This window comes from Harpia harpyja, chromosome 2 (assembly GCF_026419915.1).
Source record: "Harpia harpyja isolate bHarHar1 chromosome 2, bHarHar1 primary haplotype, whole genome shotgun sequence".
NCBI lineage: Eukaryota > Metazoa > Chordata > Aves > Accipitriformes > Accipitridae > Harpia > Harpia harpyja.
The window spans coordinates 15692914-15708406 of record NC_068941.1 but is presented as its reverse complement, the minus strand read 5'-3'; the positions used below and the strand labels follow the sequence as shown (position 1 = coordinate 15708406).

At 45.4% G+C, this 15493-nt stretch overlaps 1 protein-coding gene and 1 long non-coding RNA gene across 9 annotated transcripts in view; one reads left to right on the top strand and one right to left on the bottom strand.

Annotated features, from left to right (window-relative positions):
- GAB1 (GRB2 associated binding protein 1) overlaps positions 1-7566 on the bottom strand; it is a 102815-nt gene extending 95249 nt beyond the window's left edge. The window contains exon 1 of one of the 7 annotated variants that reach the window (XM_052816308.1): positions 6861-7566. In XM_052816308.1, coding sequence (XP_052672268.1) covers positions 6861-6932 — 72 coding nt within the window. In that variant the 5' untranslated portion in view covers positions 6933-7566. Of the gene's footprint in view, positions 1-5885; positions 6107-6860 lie in introns of those variants that run through there. The other 6 variants (XM_052816340.1, XM_052816299.1, XM_052816329.1 and 3 more) reach the window with 6 other exon arrangements.
- A 246-nt stretch (positions 7567-7812) lies between these two features.
- LOC128154948 (uncharacterized) lies at positions 7813-13911 on the top strand. 2 transcript variants are annotated; one of them, XR_008239489.1, is made up of 4 exons: positions 7813-8106; positions 9181-9313; positions 10365-10635; positions 11565-13911. It is a non-coding gene; the product is annotated as an uncharacterized LOC128154948 (long non-coding RNA). The 2 variants fall into 2 exon arrangements; XR_008239490.1 differs by lacking the exon at positions 10365-10635 and having other exon boundaries at positions 11280-13911.
- The last annotated feature ends 1582 nt before the right edge of the window (positions 13912-15493 follow it).

The following is a 15493-nucleotide window of genomic DNA, read 5'->3' as shown; positions in this document are numbered from 1 at the left end:
ATATTTACAAAGCTAACACTATTTGTACAACTATGAACACTTTTCCTAAAGTAAACAAGCCAGAGAATTAATAAAAGAGGAACCGCAACAGCCTAATCAAGAATTGATAAAGGGGGAATTGAGAATAAACAAAACTTTATTTTCGGTCTGGAGATGGCAGAATTCCCCCTCGCTCACCCCCACCCCCCCAAAAAAAGAAAGAAAAATGTAGTACTGCGTTAGAAATACTTGTTTGTACATATTTGCTGAATTCACACTAGAGTCCCTAAACAGCAGCAAATTACATTGGACTAATAATATTCACCTGTACAACACACACCTGCCTTGACAAGATTATCCCTTTCTGTCTGATCTTTCTGCCTGCCTTGCTCAAGTAATTTGCATGACATAAGGTCTGTCCCTCCTAGTGAAATACTGCAATTAAATTGCAACAGTTGAAATTGCTTCTATTGGCAATAAAATGATTAGTCATTGAAGCACGTAAAATTTTAAGGTCATTTTGAAAAAGTCTCAAGAAGCTTGTCACTGCAACACTACAAAAGCAGTTGGGATGAAAAAAATAAGGAGGCATATCCTTGCTTTACATTTATTCGCTCTACATTGAAACAAAACTTGCATCTCATCAGTTTTCCTCCCCTTCTTAAGAAAATATTTCACCATATATAGTTTGGCGACATCTACTTTTTGACTAGAAAAAAGTGACAGCAAGACTAAAGTATGAGATACCCAAGCCAGAGCAATCCACAAGACCCAAAATTACTCTCTCCCTTAAAGTTCCTACATTTTTAATCACTGATGTTCCTTTCACTTTTGCCAAGACTTTTGTCAAAGCCATGAGACGAATTTAATGGGAAATAAATGTGTTCTAAATGTCCCTAAGAGATTACACTTGATTCTAATCATGTGATTCAAAAGTCATGTCAAAAAGACAAAAGAAATCCATGCCTCAGAAGTGTCCAAGCCATCATTCCAAGATTTTTAAAATGTAAAGAGAGAGAAAAGGATGCTGGAAACAGTTTTATGTCTCTCACTTTCCTCTCTCTGAATAAGGGACTCTTGAATACCAGAAAAGATGAATGAAAATTCAAGGATTATCTCTCATCTGAAAGAGTGACCTGGTCAACCAAAGGCCTCCAGAATTGATGCTCATTTTGACAGTCAAGGCCTATACTTTTTTTTTTTTTTAGCTAAACTGTCCAATAAAAACATTCTTTTCCCAATATATCCAATTCATATTTCACACAGCTGCTTTCAGCTTACAAGTGACTTAAGAGGCATCCAAAACAAAGTCATCTGTGTGTAATTGGAAGTTAACTTCATGGTACTTCATTATTTCCTCTGGCTGGTACGTATTTTGCTTATACTGAATGTTCAATGCTGCAAGGCTTTGTGCATACATGGAAGAGCAGCCACTATGCAGCATCAAGAAAGTAGGAAACATTCATTTGTTTTTCCACTTCCTCTCCCTGCTCCCTGTTAGTTCTTCACTGAATTGTAATCCCCTGCAATTAGCTGCACCAACTCTTATTAACACACCTACCAAAAGACAGAAGCATAGTAAAAGGGTATCCGTAAGCTGCTATACATCCAACTGAGAACATCACAAAAAGTCAGAATTTGACTACTTCCCTCATCTCTCAGCTATTATGGTCCCAAATTAAGGGTTACTATTTAACAGCTGTTAAAAAAAAAAGTTTGCATCAACAAACACCTTTAGAATATCTGGCTTATTTCATATGTCCAGCAGTTCACCTGCACTTCAGGAGGAACGGGGCAATTTCTGTTACTTGAGTCTCTGACATTCCTATCTACACCAAGAAAAAACGTGTTCCAAGCAGTTCAGGTACTTTCTGACCATCCAAGCTCAGAAACATTTAAATTAAGAGTGTACATCAGTGTGGTATACTACATGAAAATTAGAATAACTAGCACAAGATATTTGTCTTACTTAGTACATGTATATTAGACTTCTTAATCTGTTTTACATACTGTCACCTGCTCTTACCCTCTGAAGCCATCCACTGGTAGTCAATTCAGGGCATACACCATAGGTCAAGCACTAACAGTGCTGTAGCACTGGCAGCAAAGTCAACACCAGCTGCTAATGTCCTGTCAAAGATGATAAATACTTGTACCATGAGTTCTGTGCTCCTCAAGCAAGACTTACACCCAAACAGCAAACTTAAGAGGTCGGTATACACCCAAAGTCATACCCGAGATTGTTTCAGCATCTTCAGTTGGCACACAAAACCATGCAACTTCCTTCTATAATCAACAAAAACATTATGTTTAGTCACGCTTTTGAATTCATGGTTTAGGGTTTACTAACCCATGTTTAAAAATATCAAAAGTCAAAATACTGGTTCCTAAACAGTGCATAGCAGAAGGGAAGGGAGAGACTTCCTTCCAGAAGGAAAGGTTTCTGCGCGAACACCAATTCCTGCAAGGTCTTCAGCAACTCCTGAAGGAGCACAAGCACAATCAAATTCAGAATATTTAGATGTCACATAATGTTACTTGATTACACTCATCTGTCTTGAGTTAACTTGACCCACCTCTACAGGGACAGCACTGAATGATGTCAAACAAGCTCATCTTGTTTGGGTTTTTTTCTGTAAACCAACTGGCTTCTTAAATTTGCTCACTATGCTGATGCAAGATCATAAAAAAAGCTTTAACACAAAGAGGTGTCTTCCAGAAAAAGGGCTTTTGTCAGGCACTGCAGCTTTTACCAGATTACAACTACTCTGCTGAATAAAACATTTCTTAACACCATTACATATCTTAGCACATTTAAGTATTACTCAAGACAGAAACAGCACCTACGTGATTAGTGCCAAAGAGCAACTGCCAAACAAAGCCACAGTAAAATATTCCACTTCTCTTACTTCTGTACTTACACCATCTGAGCCTATAGTTCAAACATCGAATAACTAGCTTAATAGCCTTGCACTTTTTTACTCACTGTCTGCAACTGAGAACATTAGAATAAGTAAGAGGATGCTATATGTAGCCTTGTCTGAATTATATCAGTGCCCCTTATGTCCTGGGAAGATCAAGCCCATTTCTCATTTTTCAACTCTCTGTTTTTAAATAATTAAATGCACCATCAACAGGAACAGTCAAATAACCCAGGATTTTTAGTAATAATTACATCAAAATGAAGGTTTCCCAATTTACTTTCAAAATCATCTTATGAACTCTCGTAAATACAGGGAAGCCTATCAGATACAGAAAAATCTGAACCAACTTACCCAAAAAAGTGTTTTCTCCTTTCGTAATATAGCTTATGAGAGATGCTTTTGATGACGTTTTACCTTTTATCAAATAAAATTTACTCCACTCTAAGGGGGACACGTGAGAATACTGAGTCAGTAGACTTTCTACAAACCAGTTCCATAAACCAACTGCCAATGCTAAAATCCCGATTTAAAGCACATCCAGTTGTCATACTGAGCCCTAGCCACCCCGCAGACGAAAGCATAGCTGTTCTAGGAGAGAATTCAGAAGAGTTATTCTCATTCCCTCAAGCTTTTCTCCCTTGCTTTACCAAGGACAGCTGTGTTTAAGTATCTGGTGGTTTCTTAGCATAATGGCAGTAAAAAATCCTCTATGCTGCTACCACAAAGAATCAGCTATTTTAACTGGCACGTGCACAGCAGAACTGCAACGTAGCAGAAAACCACGAAGCCAAGGTTTACTATCGCTTTTTAAAAGGACAGATGGGGAGAAAGGGGCTTTCCAGTTACATCTTTAAAAATAAGGGGACCAGAGCAGAAAAAGTACAGTAGGTTAAGGTGAGGGCATAAATGTTTGCAAAGTTGAAGGCAACAGAACAAGTGAGGAAAAAACAACACAGAGGGTAGCAGAAGCTGTGAAATTTAGCAGTCTTACATCCCTATGCACAAACAAGCTCTTTCACGTACTCGTGCAACCACAGCATAGGCTGTAGAGACCCGTGCAGGATTTAGCCCCAGCTTCCTTCCCCTTCTCCTCTACTAAATTCACATCCTCATCTTGGACCCCCAGCTGACACCAAAAGTTGCTTCTATTTTCCCCAGAGATCTGCTGCTGGAAACAACCAGTTTATTCCAGCAAACAAACTGTTCTGAACACCAGCTCCAGGGAACCAACAACAGGTGCCAACGGTTATCAGAAAGGTACTTCCGTACGAAAAATGCATGAACAAGACATGAAAATAGGACTCCTTTTAAAGGGGGAAAAAGACATTCATGGCATTAAGCCATATATTCAAGGAAATCTGATTTTTCCACCTGCACGACAGGGTTGGTTGGGGTTTTTTTCTTTTTTTAGCCTCAAAATGACTGTAAGCCAGCTTTAATACCATGTCCAACTGTTTCAAACTAAAAATTGAAGACCCTGTGAAACATATGTCTATGTACTAGCTTCAAAGTGCTCCTTTTCACCCTTCCTAAGAACCGAAACCATATTTAACTGCAATTTCAGACTTTTTATCTCCCTTCCCAGATGGTAACCTGGGTTTGCCCCAACACTTGCATGCAAAAACTAATAGAGCGTGAAGTTACAATTTTCCATATATATGTGAAAAGTATGCGTTGCAGAAAGGCAGTTTCCTATAGAAATCACTTTCCCATCTTTTCATCTGGTGCAGCCTCTTGAAATATCACCAGTACAAAATACCGCTTTAAAAAACACAGCTCTTCTGTGCCTTCGCCTAAGCATAGAATTACAGAGAGCACAAGCCAACACTTCAATCAGTACACTCAGTTAAAGTTCATCGTCTTAAGTACGTCGACTTTTTGTTTGCTTGAAGATGGCGATCATGATGTCAAGGTCACTTTTAGGTCTTTGAAGTGAGTGTGAACCTTTAGCCTACAACTGATCAGGCACTACAGACAAGCAGGAGGAATTTTACTTTAAGCCCCCCTTTAAAGGGTCCCTTTCTTTTATACAAGCAGAAAACAGTCTAAAAGAACGTGCAAGATTTAAACTTACGACCTTACGGCCTACAGTGCATGCAGATGCTAAACCGACTCATGCTCATAGAAGCTTGCTGTACTATCACGCCGATACTCTGCCTCCTCAAAAAGCAGATGCCCCTTTCAAGTCAAAAATTAGGAAATTACTTCTTTAGGACAGGGAACCACTTGACCAACGCTGCAGTCAGGGTTTTCCCCTCAAAGGTTCTGATGTTATTCCAGTATGGAAGTGGAGCTATAAATACACTGAAAGGGCAGCTACGTGGAAAAAAGCTGGCATATTTAGGGACTGATTTATGGTATCAATTTAGGAGAGCAAACTCTTGCTTACAACTCTGTCCATTAACAGACAGCGTAACTGTACCCGATTTAGAGTTTGAGTGGGAAATTTATTCAAACTTTAAAAACATTAATACCGCTCTTAATTCTTACACATTGGTAAAGCGGCATCCTGTGAATATACACATAGAGGATCGGCCAAAAATACAGCCCGTGTCCAATTTGGCAGGGAAGCACAGCTCTGCCATGACCCATCAGGACGTTCTCTTTGCAAGTCTGATCCCGTGTCCTTCAGACAAACAGAATTTTTGCCATTGGGAACCAGAGAATGGGCTATGCCAAAGATTATTTTCTTAATTTAAGAAGAGTCTCATTTCACCTATTTCCTGGCATTTAAAAAATTGTCCATAACACCAACAGCTTGAGAAGTGGTTGTTAATCGCTAACAGATGAAAACAACGTGGTCACATTAAGACCCACATTCACAGATTCTCAAACCAATCTGAAGGTTTAGCTGCTTCCAAAAAAAAAACCCAAACAAAACCACCCCACTGGTAACTGCAAAGGCCATTTCTACTTAAATACCACCTAACTGGCTAAATGACGATTAAAAAAAAAAAAAAAAAAAGGCCCAACATTTTGTACCAATTACACAGATGCCGTGAAGCGACCCGGGTGCCAATGGGAAAGGGCTCAGCCGAGATGACTCCTGGCATCACCCATTCCTCCTACGTGACTTGACAGCGTCTCGGCCAGCACCGAGGAGCCCCAGCGCACAGCAGAGCAGCACGGCTGCTGCCCTGTCACGAAATCTGCCCTCTCAGCAAACGCGCTCCATTTTCCTGCGAACTCGGTGTCAGCTCCACTACAGCCCCTGCTAACGTTACTTACTTCTGAGCAACAGCGGGCTGAACTTTTAAGTAAGAAAAAGGCACTTTTCTTGCAACTCCCTCCTCCACCCGCCCCCCCGCTTGTCCCCGATGCGGAGGGCTCCAGTCCCAAGGGCAAAGCCCCCCCCGGCCCCTGCGGGGAGGGCTCCCGGGGCATCCCCGGCTCCCGCCGTCTCCGGGCTCGCAGCTCCGGCTGCTCTCCCTCCAGGAGAGACTTTCGGCCGGCCGGGCCGAGCCGAGTTACGGGGCACCCGCCGCCCTCCCCTTCCATCAGGCACCAGCACGGCAAGTGTTTACGTTTAAAAATACATATATACCGAGCCCGGATCCAAAGGGAAGACGGAAAAACTCCGCCCCCCTCCCTCTCCCGACTCCCTCGGAAAGGCGATAAAAGCGGGGCAGAAACAACTGACCGCTCGGCGCCCCCCTCCCTCCTTTTTTTGGGGGGGGGGAAGGGGGGAGCGGACAAAAAAAAAGGGGGGGGGAAATTTAAAAAAAAAAAAAAAAGTGGGTCGGGAAGCCCCGCGGGACGTACCGGGCAGCAGTCCCGGCCGAAACGGGGAGGCGGCCGGCAGGGCGGCTCGTCCGCGCCGCCGGGCCCGGCCGGGAGGGACCGCGCGGGGAGGCCGGGCCGGGCCGGGCCGGAGCGGGAGGCGAGCGGCGAGCCCCGGCGGGCGAGAAGGGGGAAAGGGAGGGGGAGCGCGGAGCGCGAATGGGAGAGGGCACTCACGTAGCGTTTCAACTTCTTCTCCGGTGGGGACTTTCGGAGCCAGCCCGAGCAGACCACCTCCCCGCCGCTCATGGCTGGGCCGCCTGCCCGCCGGGGCAGTCCTTCTCCTCCTCCGGCAGCAGCGGCGCCCGGGCCGGGCCGAGGGAGCCCCGAGACGCGGCGGCAGCACCGCGCCCGCTCCGGCCTCCCGGGGCTGCGGGGCGAGGGAAGGGGAGGGACGGGGGGAGCGGTGTGTGTGTGTCTGTCTCTCACGCACAACAACCAGCCGGAGCGGAGCGGCGAGCGGGGCTGAGGCGGGAGGTGCCCCCCCTTCCTCCTCCTCCTCGCCGCCGCCGAGTCACACGAACATCGGGAGAGACGACAGGGGCGGCCGCCGCCCCGCCGCAACTTCGGCTCCGGCGTCCCAGGGCAGGATCCAGCCGCCGCCCCGCGTCGCTGGCACCGCCCCCCCCGCGCCGCCGGGACCCTCCCGCCGGGGAAGGGCCGCGGGGGGCTTCCCTCCCCTCCCCTCGCTTCGCCTCGCCCCGCCGCCGGGCCGAGCTCAGCGCCGGCCGCCGCGGCTCCCCGAGCTCCCTCCTTCTTCCCCTTCCTCCTCCCCCTGCGCCGGGAGGAGGGGATCGGCCAGGGCTCCTGCCTCCTTCGCCTTCACCTCCGGAGGGGGGAGCGGCTGGGTCTAGCCCCGGGGCTGGGGCTGGGGCTGGAGCCGGGTCCTCTCCCTCCCGGCGAGCGTGGGAGGGGTTTACCCTGGTATTCACGGCGTCGTGTTCCCTCCACCCCCCCGCCCCGTCCTCCTCAGCCCACTTTTCTCCACACCGCCGGGCCGCCGCGGCCAAGCCGAGGGACGACGGCGGCGGCGGCACCTCCCCGCCCCGCCCGCCCCCGCCCCCAGCGCCGCCCCGAGCGGAGGAACCACGGCACGGCGGCGGCGGCTCCCCCCGAAACTCCGCCGGAGCCTTTTCAAACAACAAGGGCCGGGAAGGGAGAGGGGAGGGGAGGGGACGGCGGCCTCCCAGAGGGATCCTGGGAGCTGTAGGCGGCGGGGACTGCGGCGGCGCGGCCGGCGGGGACGGCGCGGGGAGGGGACGGGCCCGCCGTTTGCCCGGCGGAAGAGAAAAAGGGGGTGAGGGACGGACCCCGACCCGCCGCTCCGAACCCCCCCGGCCGCGGGGCGGGGAGGGAGAGTGGGCTGGTTTCTCTTCGGTTCCGATGAACGGGGCTGCGAAGCGGGTGGCGATTTGAATAACAGGTATCAAAAAATCGCGGCTGAAATGGTGATTCTTTGAAACCCACCGCAAAATCGTTCCTTAGAGATGGGGGGGGGAAGGAAAACACCAAAAATCACTATAAAAACTGCGTTGAAAACAACTCGGCAAAAGCAGACTCCTCTTAGCGAGTCTGAAACTGCCTTAGCAAAAAAAAAAAAACAACAAAAAACCGTTAAAAAAGTTGGGGTGTGAGCGCAGAAAGGCGAAACGCCAGCTGCCGTCCTGCCCGGAGCCAGTCCCCGGACTGGGGGGGGAAGTAGCTCTTCCCTGGTTAGAAGCTACAATGGGGGGGTCGGGCCTGTGACAGCCGGGATGGATTCATTAGGGTGGAAGCGTCGGAAGGATTTTAAATCTCCCCTGAAACGAGCAGCGCCCACCCGCTGCAGACTCCCCCCCTCCGACCCCCTCCGCTCCACAGCACCGTTCCCTACCGAAAAGCCACTGAAAAAAAAAAAAAAACCACATTAAAAAATAATAACCAAGTTTCGCCTGTTCGTGGCTGCTTATTGATCTGCGGCGTTTGTGATACTATTATTATTTTTAAGTGGCGTGTCGGTGGGCTGCGAGGCTAGCCCTAGCTGCGCTTCCCTGGAAAAGAGCCGCAGCCCCCGGAGCCGGGGCGGTAGCGGGGCCGCCCCCGAGCGGGCCCCGCCGACGGCGGCGGAACCTCCCGGGAGCGAGGCGGGCGCCGCCTCCGCTCCTGCTGCCGGGAGGCGGTGGGGATCGCCCTCAGCCGGCACACCGCCGCTGGCACCCGGGGATGTACGCAGCGCCGGTGCCTTTTCTCACGCCACTCCCCCTTTCCCTCCTGGCTGAGGGCCGGGCGGTGAGCCCGTCGGGGTAGGGCTTTCTGGTGTGTCTGCGCGCAGATAAATACCCCCAAAGTAAACAAAAATAAAGGGGATTGATATGCAGGGCAATCGTAAACACTATTCAGTTAAAAGGGAAAGACTAAACTCATTCAGCATCTCCGCTGTTGGTGCTCTGTCTCTTCCACTTTGCCAGAAAATATCTCCAAATAAATGCATACATATATATATTTATTTTTTTCACAGATTACTTAACTGCAGGCTTCTGGCATGGGACTGGTGTGGTGGTGGTTAGTACCGGTGCTCTTCCACTGCAGAGAAATAGTCCCCCTAGTGTGCCGTTGTTGAAGGGAGCACTGCGATGCTGCGATTCCTCAAGGTATATTGCATTAAAAAAGTTACAAAGCAGCGGTCGTAGCGTTCCAACAGGGGCATTTGCAGAAATAACAGGAAAAATAAAGGTGAAAGCCTAGAGGCACTAAAATCAGTGCATCAATTTCACCATAAATTTTTCACAATAATTATGACAGGTAAAGCACTATTAAGCACTAAAAGAAAGATCATCAAAGAAGAAGATAATTTGCCAAAAACATTTGAAACCAGAAAAACAGTGAATGTTGGTCTTTATCAATAATAAAAGTGTGCAAATCCTAGCATCCAAACCATTTTCACGTACATTTCTGCACATCACCATTTCAGCTGCCTCAGTGGGGCTATTGGAAGAAGTAAAAAAGTGATTTGATGCGTGCAATGAAGCACGCATGAACTTGAACATGTAAGCATGAACTTGAACATGAAATTGTACTGCTGGGTTTAGATTTCAAGCTGGGTTTCAGTATAGCTCTTTTGTTTAAACCACTAATGCTGCTGTTTAAGAATCTCAGCATCTGAGATTATCCAAGTGTCAGACAAGACCACAAAATTTTCTAGTTTCCTTTAGAAACCTGGAGGCAATTTAGTATTGTCAGCGCAAGAACATGTAGAATCAGTGTGAATTTACTAAAAATGCCATTGGCATTAGGGTGTTGTAGCATGATCCAATGGTTCATTTAAATTCCACTAATTAACCCGTGTCTTGAGGGCTAATCAAAGAAAGCCAGAGCCTTTTGGCTTAAGCAGACTCTACGGAGGCACCAACCAACCAAGTTATCTGGTCCAAAGACACAAAATTGTTCCTGAGGTCAAATTTCAAAACATAACATTTGTATTTTAAAACACGCTGAAACCAGTGTTAGCCTGGAGTCCAGCATTAGTTTTCATATATTTGTCATACATTAGTTTGTCAATCCATTTTCTTGAAAACAGCTATCCAGAGACAAATTGGGGGGGGGGGGTTCATCCCTGCCATCTAACGATAAATCGTAGGTTAGGGAAAAGGAGTTAATGTCAAGAATAGTGATAAATAACAAGTAATAAAAACTGCCTTTTAGACCGTACCTTGTTGTTGAGCCTAATCACAAGCGCCAACACAGGACATAAAAATGATTCATTGGATTGTTGAATTGAAGAAAATATAACACAGCAAAGAAAGATTTCCAAATGACCAGTTAAGATGTTGTCTGATGGACTGCTCCCTGTCTAGTCATGGCGGTGGATTTCCTTTTCTGCTCTCAACGTTTGAGTCGCCCATTCACAGTTCCACCGCCGCTTTCATTAATCGTCTCAAGAGAGGGCTGCACGTAGCCGTACCTGTCTTCCCAAGTAAGTGAACAGCTAGCAAAACCAAGACTATTAATACTGTGGATGTCTGTGCATAACCAGCAATGCTCTGCAGTTCATAATTTAGATACCCTGTATTAGGGTAAACCAAAGCAATTAAGAACACTAATGAAATGCATAAACAGCACAACATTTAGGCCTGACTCTTTAACATCTGCATATTTTCAGCTGTAAAACTGTCTATGAGAGAGGTTAGTGGGCACAACTGAAATAATTAGGCCAGCCAGTTTCTCCAGGTAGTAAAATCCTTACACTCAGCTAAATAAGGCTAGGGCATAATTTCCCAAAATTAGGATAAAAGTCACAAAGACCTCCGTCAAGAATGAATGTTTCAGCTAGTTTGCCTGCTACAGTTTTGTTCTGAAAGTTTAAACGACATTAAGTGTTCTCCATTTCGAAATTCTCCTGCAATATGGCTCGTGCTTGGAAGTACCGACTACCCCCCGGGGTAGTCACTGTTTGCGGGACTGCTGTAACCCTCCGACAGGACACGACCACCCTCTCCCCTCGCTTTGTCCCCGCAGGTTATTTCTGTACAAGAATGCTGTTACTCAGGAAGCCCAGAGGATAAAGGTTCTTTGAGCTCAATTAATTGCACTACGGAGGTCTTTTGTGTTTCTGTACAGGGCCAGTCCTGGAGGAAAAAGGATTTTCTTTGCCTTGCCAGTGTATCAGCGATGGCCTAAAAAGCTGCAGAGCTCTCATTGTGCCCACTAGGATCAATCTCGCGCTTTTGCTTTGCAAACAGCCAGTGTTCGTGAGGAATTGCCACCTTATTTTTCAAACAAGGTTCCCTTGCTTCAGACCCTCTTTTTGTTTTTTTTTTTTACTAGCAGCGAGAAATCAACGGCCCTCAGCCGTTTTGCAGCCGGTTGGATTACTGAGGGCTTTTTTTCCCCATTTTTAAAAAGGAGCTTGCAATTGGCAGCTGCCAGCGGCCAAGAAGATGATGTGCCCAGCAGAGCAGCTAGAGAAGGGAGCTCAGAAGGGATCCATCCTCACTGCCTACAACACCGAAACCACTTCAGACCCAGCTACCGCACTGTTGCACGTGTTGCCGTTTTAGCAATCCCGCATAGCCATTGCCATTCAAAACAGTACCCCTTTTGTGATCGCATACCGCAACCAACCAGGCAGTACACAAAACGCTGAATAAAATGCACTTCGCCCAGCAAGGTGACGCCATGCCCTGCTATGTGACGACTACAAGCACGATCATGGTGCTTGTGCCACCTTCCAGCTCGCTGCGCTGGAGATTGGGCTCCTCCGGCAGTGGTTTTGTCTCAGTTACCACCTCCCCTTCCACGAGCACGTGCAAGACGCCTTGATTCCTCCATTGACTTTGTGTTCTTCCGCGAGTGTGTTCCAAAGTGTTTTAAATGGGTTCTCCAAAATTTTGGAGGAGACTATTTATGTATCTCGCCAGATAAAGGAGGTCATGTGGAAATCCATTTGCCTCCGGTTTGCCTGCCAAGCCGCCTTGACAAAGGAAACAGGAGCTGATAGAAGAGGAGATTAAATTCAAATGGGTTTGTTTTTAAAAATATAAGTGACACTAATTTCTCATGCAAATAGCTTAGAAATTCTGGACACGCATAATAAGACAGTGCTTACTACAGCTCCCAACTTTTTATTATATTTTGAAAACCTATGCATTCCCCTGTACTTTCACATTGCAGTCACAGTCAGCTGTGGCTCCTGATAGTGATCCCTAAACTCTTCTATGTCCTTTGCTTACATTTGAAGACAAACGTTGTGCTTCATTATGACACAAGAGACTTAACACTCTAATAAAAAACCTAATAAAAATTAATTTAACAAAAAATTTTGCATATCAAACTATATCCCAATCCATCTTTAAGTATTTACGCAACAATGAATCAGTGCAAAGAGACAGATTCTTTTAAGCTTGAAAAAGCTGCATTTAGACATTTGTTTTCATCTCAGATATTTCCCTTTTGATTTCAAAATTATTCCCAGGTAAATCTAATCTACAGAGTTATTTTGGTCAGTTCGTGGATGATGTTATCTACTGTTTCTTTCAGATTGTAGTTATTTAGATTATTTGGCAAAGAGATTGAGGAAAGTAATACAAACCAGGCATAATTAAATGAGATGACTGTATGTCCACACACTTTAGGGTTGTTTACTGGTTGTTAAGCTACCTCTTGCCTCTTTTCCATTATTCCTTTTAATATTGATGTAGGCAAATAAAGGCAAGGGTATACTGCAGAACTCGTACAAAAAAGGACCAGTTTTCAGTTCTGCGTTGGTGTAATACATTGAGAGTTCCTTTGTGATTTTTGTAGAAAACTCTCTGTCCCACTTCTGGAGTGGAAATTCACTAGTAAATGTTTGTCCTCTGTTTTTTTGCCAGGGGATCAGTTGACTACCTTACTTAATGCAAGGGAATTTCCCTTTTCTTTCTAGACTAGGCAAGGAAGAAGGAGCAGGCTGGCTGGTTGGCCAGCCATGCAGAAACTTCCTCAGGTCTCTGCTGTTCAAAAATTAACCAGCAAGATTTTCCCTCCATAGGGACAATACCTTTGCACCTATCCTCATGTACTGAAAATGCGTGGACTTTTTCTATCATAGGAAGCATTTTACAAGTTCAGCACAATGGAAACTTAACAGTTCAGACATGTTTGGTTTGGTCTTGTCATAGAAATAAGAATTACTGTAGAGATGACCATGTTTTCAGGAGAAAAACTAACGCGTGGTCATATAAGAGACCAAGACTCCAATGCTATGCATAGTCAAGAAAGCATCACCCAAGCTGTTTGGCTGAGCATGGTTTGTCCTTAAAAAACACAAGGTGGAAGATGTCTTGAACACCTCCCAAAAGATAAATTTATTGCAGCGTAGAATACCGGTGAGCAAGTAAAGGCTAAGAGGCAGCAAATATGAGGACATTGCAGGCTGGTGGTTTCTGTTACAGCATAAAAAAGCAAGCTCCAGTCAGAGAATATTTTGGTTAGAGAGCCTTTTCACACAACAATTTCAATAATTCAGCTTACAATGCAAGTATAATAATAAGTTATGTCAACTAGATATTCTGCTTTTTCTTACCTACCTTTGTTCTAATCTCCACACTTAAGCCCTTGCAACTGGTATTTTGAAAACAAAGTAGGGAAATCAAAAGATTACCTAGAAGTATCTGAAGAAAGAAGGAAACATGTCTGAATGCCAGGCAGGGTTAAGATGTGTTTAGCTGAAGCTCCTGTCTCCCCCTAACAGATTAATCCAAGAACTACGCTGCAGTGCTCCTAAATTTAAATTATTAAAATAATTTAAACCAAAAATTAAAGTCACCAGATGTCTTGGAATATTTTTGATACCCAGTGAACACACAGTCAAAACCAGGGAAATTAGGCAGTAAAAAAAAAAAAAAGATGGTTTTGTGGAGAGGTCCATCTAATGAACGCACAAAGGGCTCTGAACATTGTGAAAAAAGGACCTACCATCACAAGGCAGAGACGACAGCAAGAAGGTGCCTTTCTAACATGTTCTCAAACTAGAGGGTGACACATTAGGGCCCAAACTCACATTGTTTGGGACCTGGTACTTTGCAGCGAAATTAGCACCACTACAAATTATCTTCTCTGCAGACTTCAGGATGCATCCATCAGAAATGCTAAGCCCTCATTCTAAGCAGTTGCTTTTCAGCCAGCCACATTTACTATCTTTTATCTTACTGGAAAAATAAGAAATGCAAGCCTTTCACAACACTAATACTTTCTGCTGGAGTAAGGGCAGTTTCAGGGATAGTCCTGACACTTGCCGGCAGCCGCAGGCTGTGTAGGCAATCCTATTACGTTAAGCCAACTAGCAGTGCAAGTCATCTGGGCTGGGATTCATCTCACTGTAGTCGCCTACAGTGCGGTGGTTTGCATATGTGCTACTCATCTACGCCTTCTTTATAGTTAGCGGCGAGATAGAGGCAACTACGACATATTTAATCTCTTCCAAAGGCAGATGTCTAAATTGATTAGGTGAATTGTGTTCTTGAAGTGCTTGTTTATCTCCGTTGACTATAAAAAAGAATCTAGACAACTAGCTCAGACATGTTGTGTCACAAGACAGCCATGCTTGTGACATCTAAAGTTAGGTAAGATGAAACCTTAGCATGTGAGTGAGAAAAGCAACCATATTCTCGGATGTGAATGCCCGTCCGAATGGGGATTTTATTTATTTATTTATTTCAGTTGAGTGGTTTTGAGAATTTTGAAAATCCTCAGCGTATATCGATAGCAGGGATAGGAGGTCTAATGAATTTACAAATTGGATTAAAAGATTTGAGAGCCAGAGTCAAATGCTTTGTACTGAAGACAGGACAGTCTTGCCCAGGCAGAGCACACAGGAGAGTCGTAGTCTTTCTGTAGTTATTCACAAAACCTTTAGTGCTTTGGCTTGAGCCTTCCAGAGCCTGAAGCTAAAGAGATTTAAATGCGTTTCTACCATTATTGTTATTTTATCAATCTCTACCATAATATCTAGGATCACTATAGCATTTAAAATCCCCAAAATACAAACCAGGAAGGTGTAATTCTTTTCTGCCTTTCCAAATAGGGGAACATGGATTTTTTTCTTTGCAAGATTTTCATTGTTTTATTTTGTTTTATTTTAAGAGTTTTCACACTGGACTCTGCCTCCACCAGAAGAATCTTTTTTGTAGATCTGAACTCTTTCAGGCTCAATCTGATCTTTTCTGGCAAGAACTATTATCTTGTCAGGAGTGCACTGTAGTGGAGCGAAGCAGACTGTCTCAGCTAAGCGAGTGGAACATACCATATTGCCTGAGCTTCAATTACATTTTCCAAACGTTTCTGTACTCCTCAAA